Here is a 15,473-nt window from a genome sequence, read left to right as displayed (position 1 = left end):
TATAATTATTTCACCCGCGCCGGACAGAGACTGAGACGGTGCCGCTGCATGTCGTGCCAAACCTCTCACGGCAGCATCATCAGCTTGAGATCGGTTTGTTGAGATCGGCCTTTTTATAGACCGCCGATCGATCATCCCAACGTGATTATTGGCCGATAATGATCGGTAGCCAATCAGTCGGAGCACCCCTACTAGAAAGTTTTGAAATAGTACACTTACAAGTATACTACTAGTACACTGATTTTAGTATACTTACTAAATAAGTTTAGTATACTTCATAAAACAAACTTGAAGTCTACTTCTTTATTGTGAGGGATGTTGAATCTGATTCGCTGGTTGTACCTTCAGCAGTTTGTTGCTGGTGAGGAAGTCCGTCGAGGGTTTCAGGATGGTGGTCATGGCTTTTGCCAGGTCCTCATGGACAGTTTTACCATTGGTTAAGTTAGTCTCAGCCTTCAAAACGTACTACTCAAAAACACAAGAAAACAAGAATGTTGATTACACAGGGTTATAATCAAAATGACTTGTTTTACATCACAAAGGCAAAGGTGTGACGTATCATGATACAGCTCACCTTTACATAAGAACGCAAGTGATGCTCCAGACCCTCCTCATGACACTGAGCCACGACATGAATCATCACCCTGACGAGAGAAGAGACAAAATGTTAGACAAAATAAAAATATTAGATGGAAAAACTTAAACTAAATGAAAATTAGAGATGTTGTATTGGCAAATAAACAAAATATGTTTAAGGTGTAACAATAAAATTACTAACTGTAAATAAATAAAAAACAATAAAACTAAAACTGAAATAAAAATAAATTAAACCTAAATTTATATAAAAAAACATATTATACATATTATAAACATATTATACAAAAAAAAACAAACAGGAAAGCACATAAAATGACTAAAAATAAAACTATGAAAATTAAAATAGAAAATATTAAAAGAAAAATTAATACAAAGTATTACTAAAAAATATAATAGTATATTAACCATACTAAAATAACACTGTTAAGCCCCGTTCACACCAAGAACGATAACTATAAAGATAACGATATTAGCATCCACACCAGCGAACGATATCGTCTGTTTATTATAAGTGCACATGCGCTGCCGCTTTAAATTCTCGAGCTAGTTATAGCAGGATTGATTCTGATTGGCTGTCAGTGTTTGTATCGTTCATCAGTTGGAAAAAAATCGTTCTGAAAATGATTCCAACGATATCGTTTCTCTGTGCCTTTATCGTTATAGCTGTGGTGTGGACTCTGCTATTCTTTAATATTGAGAACGATTTTTAGAACTATATCTTTATCGTTATCTTTATAGTTATCGTGCTTGGTGTGAACGGGCCTTTACAGACACACTACAGCAGGTGAAAGCTGCTCAGAACAGACCTGGTGACGTTCACAGCAACATCATCCTGACCGGAGATGGTGAGCACACGAAACAGCTGGTTCAGTATGGTGGGGAGGAACTTCACCATCACATGAGCCTCCATGGCATGCAGACTCTATAGAGGATGAGAGAGACAGATCTGTGATCTCAGGATGAGATGGGTGAGAAACGCCTGCTAATGCACACTGAACTGAACAAACACCTCCAGGCCTCAAACATCCTCAGGAAGGACAAACAGCAAGTACCTTCAGGTATTTGATCAGTTCTCCTCCTGACTGGCCTGTGGATTCAATACTCTGGCAGTGATGAAAGAAGTTATGCAGATGTTGATCCTGATGAGAAAGAACAGTTAAATAATAAGCATTAATGCTCCATATCACATTTTGTATCTGATTACTATGTAAAAATTCTGATCTGAGATGTGCAGGTGGACACTTCATACCTGTGTGTATACAGTGGACACCAGCTGTGTGGAGACTTTGAGCAGCGGCCTCCCACCATCCACCCACTTCACCTCTTGACCAGTGTGCTGCTGTAACACACACACGCACGCACACACACATATTTAATTAATGCACAGGAAACATGGATCTGAAAAGGCCTTTATCATTTCAAAATGTAACGCTTACTAAAAAAGATGGTCACATGGTCATTAACCGACATGTCAATGAACATGTCGACAACTGTGAATATGCGAATGTGTTGATTAATTATTGAAATATTGATGTACATTTATGCACATTTCAGACTTCAAGCATATGTGCCTGTATACTTCAATCAGGGCCGTGTTATCCTAATGGGCAACATGGGCTGCAGTCCAGGGCCCAGAACACTAGGGGGCACCCGAGACAATCCTCTTTTGCATTTTAAATAGGGTTGCCAACCATTCTGTATAATACGGAATCGTCCCGTATTTAAAGGAGAGATATTATGCCCCTTTTTACAATATGTAATATAAGTCTCTGGTGTCCCCAGAATGTGTCTGTGAAGTTTCAGCTCAAAATACTCCACAGATCATTTATTATATAATTTTGAAAATGCATATTTTGAGTGAAAGCAGAAACACGCTGTTTTTTCAGGCCTGTCTCTTTAAATGCAAATGAGCTGCTGCTCCCCGCCCCCTTTTCCAGAATAGAGCTGCACCATTACAGCTCGTACCTGCTAAAAAAAAATCTGTTTTGGTTCTGATTAACATGTTTATCACGCTGAAATCAAGCTTTTTAAACCATATGAGTTTAAACTTCTGATATACGTTTTTCTGAGAGCACGGGTATGTCTGTGAAGGTAAACAGCTGGGAAATAAATTGCATGTTTATTTTAGATCTGTGTGGCAGCAGCAATATACAGTAAATAAATCAATAAATCCACTGCTCTCTTGTCTCCTCTGAGGCTGGGACTCTAAACAGTGTTCTGTGCTCGTCTGTGCAGCCAAAGACAGAACAGTTAGCATGTTTTGCTCAAACTTTCACCATGGCATTAGAACTAGTACACCGTTGTCACTTGCGAAAACACAACAACGGCGCTGTGGTGTAAACTTACAGATTAAGGGGTGGTAATATTATAATGAGATCCCTTTGCCACGTCACCAAGGGAGCTAAATCAGACGCTCTCGTTTTCTCAGACGCTTGCAGAAAATGGCTTACCAAAACAAAGTTACTGGGTTAATCTTTTTCATGTTTCCTTGGTTGGTAGATGCCCTGGGGAATTGATTATAGCACTTAAAACCAAGAAAAGTCAGATTTTCATGATATGTCACCTTTAAGGCATCAGTTTGTCCTGTATTTGCAGGCATACACCGTATGACCACCTAGACCATACAAATAACAAATTAATTATTCTTTTTCCAAATCATTGTTTGAATTGTGAATGCAGCCGCTCCAGAAAGGCTTTAAGACCAAGCGGAATCCTCTGCCGCCTAGTCGATCCCGCTTCACAGTGAGCGGAACTCGTGTTTTGATTTCTGCAAATCAGTTGAGCGAATGCAGTGGTTATTATATAAGACGTGATTATTGATCGTAAGCACAACATCCAGCTAGAAAACTGAGAGAATCTACCTGAGAGAAGACATCTTTCACTTTTGTACGTAAATGTTGTTAAATAGAGAAACAAAATTATTATACATTTTTAAAATTTCTATAATTTCTTGTGTATTAGAAGAACAGCAGGAAGAATCCCTTTTAGTGGTGAGTGATATTTAATTTTAATTTAATTTATGTACATCCTTTTTAGCCTCTTATGGGATTATGATGTGCACATTGTGTTTGTTTATTTTTATTTCACGAGTATAACGTGCGCGTCTTTATACAGAGTTTGATTGCATATTTGATTTACTAATTAATTGAATAAAACCACCATGTAAGGGGGGGGGTTTGCCCAGGGCCCCGCAAAGGCTTAACGCGACATTGTCTTCAATGGTGAATTTTGCAACACATTTCTAATTCACCCCTTAACAACTTAACCCAACACATATCGACTCAACTCAATACAACAACAAAATGTGACAAAATACAAAAATAACACAATGCAACAAAACAAAACACAACTACAAAAAACACAAACATACAAAAAACAACACAACAAAGCAACATGATACAACAAAACAAAAATAAAACACAATATAACAATAAAAAACACAAAAAAACAAAACAAAACAACATAATACAACGAAACAGATACACACAAAAACAACAGCACCACAAACAAAACATAAAACAAAAAGCACATCACACAGCAACAAAAAAAACACACACACACACACACACACACACACACACAAAAAGACAACACCCCAAACAAAACAAAACAAAAAATACAACAAAACAATATAATACAACTAAACAAAAACAACACAAAACTACAACAACAACAAAAACCAACAAAAAAACAACACTTCAAAAAACACAACAAAACACCATTTAAAAAAAACGAAAAAAAAAACCCGATAAATATTAACAGAATCTCTCACCTTGCTGCTGTTGTCCTGGTAACTCAGGTAACCTGATGGCAGGTTTGCAGCCACTGCCACCTGCTGTTCATTCATGATGACTCTGCCATCCTTCAGCAAGGGGAGCCACGCATAACCCACTACACACACACCCACACACACACACAAAGAAAAACAAGTAGATAGAATAGAAAAAATAGAAAGCTAGTTTTTTTTTTTAAATAAAGAATAAAAAAAGATAAATATAGATAAAGTCGAATTGAAATAGAATAGAAAGTGTTAGAGTTAGAGGGTCAAATTATTTTTTAATTATTAATTATATATATATATATATTTATATATATATATATATTTTTTAATTATATAATTATTAGTATTTCTGTACAGAATTTGATTAAACCTGCTAGCCTCAGACCCACGAAATCTTCATTAACACAAAACTTAAAGTTGGTGTTTTAGGGGTTAAGGCTAGTGATTACACACACACACACACAACACAACAGAATGAGTGAGTGGAATGGTACTTAGCAAGCAACAGTGTCCCTAAAATGTCAACGTATGCAGCCCACACATTGCGTTTAATTAGTTATAATGGATCTAAATATTGATTCTCTTTTTACTCTTTCACTGTGTATTTTCAGTCCAGTGGTTAAGGCTGCTTTCAGAAGGTCGTATGTGAGTGTGTTTCTCACCTTGTATCTCCACCTGTTCTCGTCTCTTAGTGCTGGCTTTGCTGTTGCTGTCACAGCTGATGTGATAGAGAGTGAACAGAAGATGATGTCTGTCCGTCAGCTGAGCCGGCAACTCTATCTTAAACTAGACACGTTAAAAACAAGCGTTCAAACACACAGACAACACAGCAGTTTGACCATAAGAACACACAAACGTAGATATGTAGAGCGCAGAGGTAAACGTCTCACCTCTTCATAAAACTCTGGGTTCTGCTGGTGGTGTAAGACAGGAGCAAATGCTTTCTTACAGAACATTGGCCCTCCTGGACGCCCGTAAATACACTGACAAAACAGAGCGCAGACAGCTACAGGATCACTTACAGTTACACAAACTACATAAGGTGGCATTAGTTGATCAAAAATGCAGGAAAAACAGCAATGTTGTGAAATATTACAATTTAAATTTATTTTAGTGTTTAGTGTTTGTGTGAGACATTACCTTCAGTGGGAGAGCGTCCTCTTCATCTGAATCTCTGAATTCAAGACACAGAGCGATATTTCTGGCCTGGAATCACAAGAGACATGAACATGAAATACAATCAGCTAACACTTCACTGAGCACTTGCTTAAAAAAAATACTGATCTTTCTAATCCTACTTCAGCAACTGTACTTATCCTACACACTTTTGCTACATGAGTCCTGTGAGTTTTAAACAGAATTTTACAGAATCTATTTGTAAAACGTTGTGACATTTATATGATACTACAGTGATTTGTGAGTTGATGAAAAGCTAATAAAGATGCAAATCATAAAAATGTCAAATTAAAATAACAAATCTAACTAAATATTAAAATTAAACATGTTAAAAAAGTGTAACCCCCGGTTTCACAGATGAGGCTTAAACCTAGTCCCAGACTAAAATGTAAATCTGAGCTGTTTCAAGTTCTGAAAGAAACTTGCACTGATTGATCTTAAAATATATCAATGCCTTTGTTTTGTCTCAAGAAGGACACCAGTAATGTTTTTTGTAAGGCACATTAATAAAAAATTACTTAAATGTCCTAATTGAACTATGGCCTAATCCTGGCTTAGTCTAAACCCTGTCTGTGAAACCAGGCCTAAATGTTTTAGTTGTTTACCTGCATGTCATGTCACCAATTAACCAACATCAGAGAACAGTAAACTGTGATTGCATTGTCCAATTATTGTTAAATTTTTGAAATATTAACTTAAAATCTCAGGGGCCTTTAAGTAAATATTTTAGAACAGTTTGGGAATCCCTGCTGTAGCACATTGCCTGGATGAACGTCTGAAGCTGGTCTCCCCATCCTGTATTTAAGCCAAATTAGTGTTTTGGATGTAGCCCTTGAAGGTTTTTGGCAGTGACTGTTTGACTGATTTATTCTTGAGGTACATCAAATTCCTTCTCTCTCCTTGTTTGATGGCAACAGAAAAGCACTAGTGTCCCGTTGCTTGTAAACATTTATTTTTTAACTTTTCAGATTTCCCTAATGCCTCATTACACTTGTTACTGCCTGTAGTTTCCACTGCATATGTTTAAATATTGAGAAGAATGTTTGTTCAGATCAATTTCTGCATTTTTCCCTTAATGTTCTCAAACTCAAGTTCCTGGAGGGCCACAGCCATGGAGAGTTAAGCTTCAACCTAAATTAAATGCATGCAGCTAATCAAGTCCTTCAGGCTTATTGTATGTGTGTTATGTGTGCAGGGTTTGAACTAATGCTGATCCATTTGTACTCAGAAATTGGAAATTCCTTTTCCCAATAGGAACTTTTAAATGGAATGTCTTCTCAAGTCAGAGTTCCGACTTGGAAACTCTTGAGTTCAGAATCCCAAAAGGCTACTCAGCATGTCAACATTCATAAAACATGAACAACAGCAGCAATATATTGTTTGCTAGCACTTCTGTTTGTCTGTAGCCGGGTATGGCCTCAAAGTTGCGAATTTAACTTGTGCGCAAAACTGGAATATCGCATAAAAAATTTGCGAACAAGCATCGTTTCCAATCCAACAAGTCGAAGAGAACAAAATCATCACTTCCTGATAAACTGGCACTATAAATCACTAAGAAAAGTAGGAGAATATAATCATTTTCATATATAATAAATTACTTGCGCCTCAGAGCGAGCAGACGAAACATGATGAATGCGGTCATTGCTTTTGGAGGTGGATGCTGCTGTTTGGGAACGCAGTCATGTAAGACATTTCTGGCAGGCAATTATACAGAAATACTTTGATGACAGATTTTGCTCGTGCATTTCTGAATGACCATAACAACATTTCAGATGCTGTGGAATGAGATCGGTCCGCTGGTTAGTCAGATTTTATGAAATGTGCAGACAGTAGCTATGTTTCCATCCAAAGATGCGAATTTAACTTATGCGCAAACCTGGAATATCGCATAAAACATTTGCGAACAAGCATCGTTTCCATCCAACGAGTCAAAGAGAACAAAATCGTCACTTCCTGATAAACTGGCACTAAATATCACTAAGAAAAGTAGGAGAAGCCACTGAATATATTAATTTTCATATATAATCAATTACTTGCACCTCAGAGCGAGCAGATGAAACACAATAAATGCGCTCATTGATTTTGGGAACGCAGTCGTGTAAGGAGGCGATTTTACAGAAATACTTTGACGACAGACTTTGTTCAGGCATTTCAGAATGACCATAACATTTCAGATGATTTGCAATGAGATCGGTCCACTGGTTAGTCAGGTTATGCCGTCCCATTACGCAAAGTCACATGACTTTTTTGATACACATGGAGGAATTTATTCGCGAAATGCATTTCCATCTCCCATTATTCGCATTAACCCTTTTTCGCACAAGTCAAAAACCACCTCAAGCGAGCGTAAAACCTTTTTGCGAATTAAAAGATTTTTATTAGAAATTTGGCGTTTCAATCACTCGTTTCTCATGCGATACTTCAAAATGCGCATTAAAATAGGGTGATGGAAATATAGCTTGTGTCTCAATAAACTCAGTGGTGCACACAGTACTATCCAACTTCTATCAGTGCACATGATAATTCAGCATTATCTGTGCAAAATACAGCTTTTTATATGGTTTTATCGATTCACTGCGAAAATTATTTTCTTACTTAGTATTTTTGTCCTGTTTTCTAGTATAAAAATATTTTAAAATTCTTGAATCAAGATGCACTTATTTTACAAGTAAAATGACTTAAAATATCATGTCTTGTTTTCTGAAAATGTTTTGTTAGTTTTTGCTGAAAGGGGTCATCGGATGCGAACCAGAGCAGATGTAGACAAGAATGACTCCTAAGCGATTGAGGTGTTCTGTTGTTGGATGTAATAATGAACATAGCAGTCGTCATTTACTCCCGACAACTGAGCCGCTGAAGACACAATGGATTACGTTTGTTTTTGAAGGGAATGCGCCCCCCGATCTACCTAAATGCATCTATGTTCGCGCAAATCATTCGTGATCCAGCTTCACCCCCAGAAGAAGTGAGTGAAGGGTTTTTTAATGAATCTTTGCAAATCGCCTTTCCTAATAATGTGCTAATTAGCAAGTTTCACGATAAATGTGGCTAAAGTTTACCGTGTCTCAGAGAGCGGCTCGGAAAAGAGGGGCGGGGCGAGCAGAGCTCATTTACATTTAAAGCAACATGCAATAAAACGGCTTGCTGTAGACAGAGCTGTTTTTGACCGGGTAAAAACGGTGTTGTTTTACACTACCATTGAGAAATTTTAACCAAACTATGTTACAGACTTTTCATTAAGACCCTAAAGAATCATATCAACTTGTGGAAAATGGGCATCCGATGACCCCTTCAAAACAAGCCAAAATATCTGCCAATGGGGCAAGAAAAATAATCTTGTTTAGCCTTTGAATTAAGATTTTTCTTACTCCACTGGCAGATATTTTTGCTTGTTTTAAGCAAAAACTAACTACATTTTGATCAATTATTTTTAGAAAAAAAAACTTATTATCTTAAGAAGTCATTTTACTTGTGAAGTAAATGCATCTCGATTCAAGAATTTTTAGATATTTATACTAGAAAACAAGACAAAGATACTAAGTAAGAAAATCATTTTTTTTGCAGTATTGGTATTGCTAACAATGGAGGCATCCATCACGGTTTGACCTTGACTCGGGTGTGAAATCATTCCCAGCTCTGATATCTGACTTCTGAGGTAAATGAAACACAACATAAACTCAATAGGACTGTGGCCCTCCAAGAGTTTGACACCCCTGCTCTATAGAAAAACAAGTCTAGGCTGTGAGTTAAGACATTTAGCATTGTTTTACCTTGGTGAAGCTCTTCTGGCTGTCGTATTTGAGATGGCGTGGATACACATACAGGTGATTGTTGTAAATTGTGAAAGGCTGGGAGCATTTAGCGATAGACGGCACAAACTCCTCCACCTCAAACACCATCCTGCTCCAGTCTGCTGCGTCTTCCTTCTGACGAAGAGGAAGATAGGAGGGCGTGACACAATCTGCACACACAGGAGATCAACCAATCAGTGAGAAGCAGCAGGTGGTCGATCTGAAACTATCCAAATTTGCATTTAATGCAGAGAGACATTTAGAAAAGCATATGAAAGCCTTACTAGTGAGATCTGGTGCGACGTTATCGACCGTAACATCCAAATTACCCAGAATCACAGGCAACTTGGCCATCTTTTCTGGCCTGAGAGAAGAGAAAGCACGGAGGAGGGAAAATAAACAAGGGGACAAAGAGGCTATTCTGTTTCTAAAATATCAACACCCCTGACAGAAGAGAGAAAAACAATAGCTGAACAAGAGTGTGTACAACATCGTTCTGCAGGTCATGCAAACACTAAACACCTGAAACACTACAAGAGTGTTATTATTGGAGCGTATGACTGTAGAACTGACTTCCTGAAGTCTGCCAGCAGTCTGAACATGTCCTCGTTGGAGAGCTTGTTGCCATCCTGTCGGTAGAGAGCCGAGAATCGAGCGCTCTTGTCCACCGTCCCAGAGGCGTCCTTAAACAGCGGCCTGAGAAACAGACACAAAGCTCATCCTGCTGGTGTGTTATGCCACTTTTCCACTCGGATGAAAGAGATAAGAGCACACACAGACACACACATCCTGCCCAGCTCATCTGTAACATCCCACTGGAAAGATAAACTTAATGGCATGGCTTAAAAACAGCAACCAACAGCCTTTACTAGAACAAAAACAGTTGTACAATTATTTGCCTGAACATTATTGATTCTACTTTTCTTGCTTTTACAGTAAAACTGAAATCTCACACACTCAGGCTGGAAGTCATTGTATAGTGTAGACTAGGGATGCACCGATAGGATTTTTTGGGGCCGATACCGATACCGATTTTAACAAACACTTACTGGCCGATTCAGATACCGATATTTGTCACTTCCTCTCTTATTTGAAATTTTGGCATCAAAATAGATAGTATTTTGATCATGTTTTAAATCAGCAAAGTTCAAAAACACCTGCATTAAATTATACTAGCAGTTTTATTGCTGCATCATCAAATAATTTCTAATGAACATGGATTGGATCCATTTAACATTCAGCAGGCCTACATAAATACAACAGAACAAAGATACATATTAAATAAACAGTGCTTTTTAGGTAGGTTTAACATCAGTAAAGTTTTGGTCATCATTCAGATGAGGTCCGCTACACTTATGAAAGTTACAAAAGTTATTTAGTCAAGAATAGTGTGAGATCTTTTGTCTTTTGTTATTTGATTAGCATTAAAGTGCAGACAGCAGCGCTAGGATTATGCAACAGACATTATACAGCTCAGTGCCTTCACGCATTTAATTAATAAACCAGCGGTTTGTTATATCTGCCTTTTTCCTTATATAGCCGATATGCCGATAGTTTTAAATTGAGGCCGATAAATATCGGCGGCCGATACATCGGTGCATCCCTAGTTTAGACCTTTGAGATGTTTCAGTGATGCTTTCATACTATCCACAGTCCAACTTAACCAGTCACTATATGCACTGGTAAAGCACTGTACCACACATATTATACTTTTAAGTTATTTAGGGCAAATGTGCCACTTTTCCATGCAAATAAACCTCAATATATAATGTGTTTCACTACATTGACCTACTCCAATTAATGCGATTTAAACGCATTATTACTGTCCACAGAAAGCAGGTGGTAAACTAGATTTTTTAAAGGGATGTTTATGTACCTTTTATATGTACAAATTATAATCAAATGATGGAGAAGAGCATTAAACCATGTTACAAATCTTACAAAAAATGGACACATCACACCATATTTCTTCTCCAAATTAAAAGAAAAATAGGAAAATGTATTTTGCAATAAAGCCTATTTTAAGACTTACAATTTTTAAGCATTGTGACATTTTAATGACAATTAAATGGATTCTCCATCCGAAAGAGAAGAATGTCTTTTGAAGCATAATGACAGGTGTTTGTGAAAAAAATAATATTTTAACTAAAAGCCATTGCTTCCAGCCAACTACTATATGTGCGTTCATGAACAGAACTTTAAAATATTAGTATTTTTCTCACACACAGACAACTATCATTTCACTTCACAGAAGACATCGATTCTATACCCTAAAATGAAATTCCAGTCGAGACGCATTTAAAAAAAAAAAATTACTTGCATTATTAATAAACTAAATTCAGTGCAATAAATACTACCACACTGTACACTTACAAATTATACTTTAGAATTTAAGCAAAATAAAAAATAAATTTAAGTAATATATTACAGTAGTCTAATTATGTTACTATATAAAGAAACCATAATGGCCTTAAAAATGAGATTTCTTCATGTAAAATATAATTTCTTATTTCTTTAGATTTTGGTATACAATATGAAAATTATTAACAATTTAGTTGTTAAAAGTGGCACTTATCCAGATGCACAGCGTAGTTCAGTAAGCGAGTTGCCTGGATTTCCACAGTGGAACAGTGTGGACACATAGTCTGCCGTATCCTCCACAATCTCACATTCAGAACTGTCCTGCTCATGGCATGTAACCATAATAAGTGACTTCCACCATCTGTGTGTGACTTTCAAGAGCTTATTCTAATAAAAAGTCAGTGTGTCTCACCTAGCGGCCCATGCAAACGGCATTCGGTACTGACCCAGCCGGCTGCAGGCCATCTTAGCGTTCTTTAAAACCTTCTGAGCAGCCTGAGGAGAGGGGAAAGAAAAGAACTGCACTTTTAAAGAAAAGCAGCTCTGTAATTAGGATTGCAAAGCATGCCATTTCAAATGGGACTTCGAAAACGTTTATTTGTATCTGAATTATATTACTATAACACACCCAGAATGGAAATAGCATGAAGGGTCTCTAGGCAGAGAAGGGCTAGTGTATCTGAGTATCTGTTCCAGAAATCTGAGAGCTTTAAAAACACTTGCCAACATCTGGTTTTATCCACATTTCCAGAGGCCTAAAAGTGATATCACACACACACAACAGCAGCAGCAGCAGCGCTACCTTAGCAGAGTCTGAGTTCTTCATATAAGGCTCGGCACAATGTGCTATTCCACCCTGTAAGACCTTCTCTATCCGAGCGACCAAGAAGATGTCAGGGTGCGGACAGGTCACCGAAAACACTCCCTAGAGACAGAAATGATTAGTAAAACTGAATGTAAAAGATTTTCACAAACAAGGGTAGTAATGTTTAATGTACACAAGTGTTTGGGGGTCAGTCATATTTTTTAAACGAAATGCTTTTATTTAGCAATGATGCATTAAATTGATAATTAACAGTAAAGTGACTGGGAAAAAAGCAACGGTTTCTACAGAAATATAATTGATAATAAGAAATGTTCATTTGAGCAGCAAATCAACATATTAGAATGATTTCTGAAGGAATAAATGACATTTTATAATGTATTAAAATCTAAATACGTTGTTTTTGTAATAATATTTCACAATGTTATTGCATTTACTATATTTTTTAGTTAAATAAATGCAGCCTTGGTGTGCAGAAGAGAATTAAACATTACCCCAGGTGCGTCCTTAGGGACATTTTTGTCTTTTTCTTTGTTTGTGTTAATGCAAACAGCATAAAATGTGCCAGAAATGTGTCTTTTTATTAGAATTTTAATATTTCACCATCATTTCCCTTCATAAATCTATTTTACACTAGGTACAAAAAACCTGACACTCAGGACAGTTACACTCAGGGCCTTAACAACAAAATGATCCTATTGAAAGTCACTGAAACTAAAACATTTACTTCCAGTGCCATCTACGCATAAAAATATACATTCTTTATTAATAGGCTTGAAAGGTTTGTACTATTTTCAATTTTTTTTTACTATTTTCCACCTAATGGCATCATATTGGCAAAAGATCTGACACTGCACAAAAAAATAATAATGTATTACAATTATTATTGTTTCTAAGCATTGACCTATCCAAAGACTGTAAAATAATAAAATTAAATAAAATTAAAAAATTAAAATTAAATAAAAAAATTAATTAAAAAAATTAAATAAAATAATAGAATAAGAATAAAATAAAATAAAATTGAATCGAATCGAATCGAATGAAATAAAATAAAAGTACTCAGCATTTAGTATTTGGAAAATGTGTGATATATTGTGTGTGTTTTTCCATAAAAAAACAAAGGGCTAGAATCATAAAAATAAATGGATTTTTGGTCATTATGATCAGAACTGATGTTATGTAAATGGCTTTCATTTGAGGGATGAACCAAAATGATTTTGTGTGTCTATCAATAGCAGGTCACAGTTGCTGTTGACGGAGATTGGATCTCTTGTTCTGTGTGTCCTCACCTGTCGTGGAAACTGAATGGCGCTCTCTGTCAGGCTGTTGGCTGTCGGTTGAGCTGCTTGTGGACTGTCTGGCGCTGCGGTCCTGTTGTGAGCTCCTGACGGGGGCAGCAGCGCTTTCACAGACGGATGGTTCATATCCACATTGAAGTCTGAGGAGATCTTGCGTCCACTTTGAATATCAAACAACGACAGAGAGACGAAGAAGGGCTCGACCTGCAATGCAAACCAGTACAGAAACTCTCAGAAGTTGGTTTACTGTGATGGAAATGGCTGGAAACTATAGCTAGTAAGGTAAAGTACGTTAGTGGTCGGCCCTTCTTCATTTTCCGCCACACAGCTCTGCAGGTTGAAGGACAGGTCGTTACAGTTCACCAAGATTCGCTTTCCAAACCTTTCCTCAAAGGGCTTCACATCTGGCTCGATCCCGGAGAAATCCAGTTTCTGTGGAGGATGAGTTCATGAGATTCATCTATCGACATATTTTTATACACTACCGTTCAAAAGTTTTGGGTCAGGACAATTTTTGAAAAAAAGTCTCTATTCCTGTGACGCAAAGCTGAATTTTCAGCATCATTACTCCAGTCTTCAGTGTCACACGATCTTTCAGAAATCATGCTAAGATGCTGATTTGCTGTACCTGTAAGTCTGGGTCCAGTGTAAAGAGTTTTAGCCGTGTCTCATTTCTCATCTTGTTCTCGATGTCTCTGGCACTCTGGAGAACAGAGCAGGAGAGATATCAGTCAAAACCTTTCAAGTTTTTTGATTCAGTCTCATTCACTTCCAGCTCCAGATGAACAAAACCAAAGACAGTTATCATAGCACATCCATATGTTAAACTCTATATTTTCATATGTGCATTTACATGCTATATTCTCTTAGTTGTGTTTGACGATGACTGTACAATCTGGAGCAAACCAACTTTCTGGGAGATCACACAATTAAAGCCTTATTTTGATAGTATGAAGAGATTATTAAAAAAATGTTTGGTTTCTAAATTTTGGCCAACAAAATGATTGTAAAGGTCTAAGCCTGGCTTCTCTCATGGAGTTTGGGTTTCTTGCTTGCCACATTTGGTTTGCTCAGTTGGGGTTTTAAAGACTCTTAATATATTATATAGCAATATTATTGATTTGACAGCACTATTGGATGAGAAACTAAATTCAGCTGATAATGACTAGTTCTGTAGAGCTGTTGTATCGCTCAATCACATTCATATCATAATTGATGAACTCTGCAACATTGACACTGTTATTGAACTGAACTGAATCAACACTGGACTGACTTGTGCTTTATAATGACACGGTTTTCTTCTGTAGAGCTGCTTATAGCTCATTTCATGATTTAATGAACTTTGCAAAATTATTGAACTGAACTGAATCAACACTGAACTGACATGCGCTGAATAATGGCACTATTAGCTTTATAGTAGCACTATAAGCCAGAGATGGGACCAAGTCATTGTTTTGCAATTCACAAGTAAGTCTCGAGTCTTTGCATTCAAGTCTCGAGTCAAGTCCCGAGTCAAGACAGACAAGTCCAAGTCGAGTTGAAAGTCCTCAGCTTTAAGATTCAAGTCTTAAACAAGTCATTAGTGCTTTTTGCCCAAATTAGTGTCTCAGTATTAATTACCATATCAAATTCATAGTAATTTATAT

General features: G+C 36.9%; 1 protein-coding gene across 4 annotated transcripts in view; it reads right to left on the bottom strand.

Moving 5' to 3' along the window:
• The window catches only part of LOC107670328 (dedicator of cytokinesis protein 9-like), a 92,905-nt gene that overhangs the window by 18,547 nt on the left and 58,885 nt on the right, over positions 1-15,473 (bottom strand). For 2 of the 4 annotated variants that reach the window (XM_016462900.1, XM_016462902.1), the window contains exons 10-26: positions 14,456-14,530; positions 14,119-14,259; positions 13,819-14,031; positions 12,509-12,631; positions 12,119-12,201; positions 9,919-10,041; positions 9,630-9,709; positions 9,325-9,515; positions 5,519-5,584; positions 5,269-5,361; positions 5,041-5,164; positions 4,370-4,488; positions 1,847-1,936; positions 1,650-1,736; positions 1,404-1,519; positions 575-644; positions 343-465 (exon numbers count right to left, since the gene is read on the bottom strand). In XM_016462900.1, the coding sequence (XP_016318386.1) occupies positions 343-465; positions 575-644; positions 1,404-1,519; positions 1,650-1,736; positions 1,847-1,936; positions 4,370-4,488; positions 5,041-5,164; positions 5,269-5,361; positions 5,519-5,584; positions 9,325-9,515; positions 9,630-9,709; positions 9,919-10,041; positions 12,119-12,201; positions 12,509-12,631; positions 13,819-14,031; positions 14,119-14,259; positions 14,456-14,530 (1,917 nt within the window). The remainder of the gene's footprint in view (positions 1-342; positions 466-574; positions 645-1,403; positions 1,520-1,649; positions 1,737-1,846; positions 1,937-4,369; positions 4,489-5,040; positions 5,165-5,268; positions 5,362-5,518; positions 5,585-9,324; positions 9,516-9,629; positions 9,710-9,918; positions 10,042-12,118; positions 12,202-12,508; positions 12,632-13,818; positions 14,032-14,118; positions 14,260-14,455; positions 14,531-15,473) is intronic. The other 2 variants (XM_016462901.1, XM_016462903.1) reach the window with 1 other exon arrangement.

The sequence above is a fragment of the Sinocyclocheilus anshuiensis genome, unplaced genomic scaffold (genome assembly GCF_001515605.1).
Source record: "Sinocyclocheilus anshuiensis isolate Anshui unplaced genomic scaffold, SAMN03320099.WGS_v1.1 scaffold732, whole genome shotgun sequence".
NCBI classification, from domain to species: Eukaryota; Metazoa; Chordata; class Actinopteri; order Cypriniformes; family Cyprinidae; genus Sinocyclocheilus; species Sinocyclocheilus anshuiensis.
The sequence above is the reverse complement of the archived record's forward strand: the minus strand, read 5'-3'. Positions and strand labels throughout refer to the sequence as shown.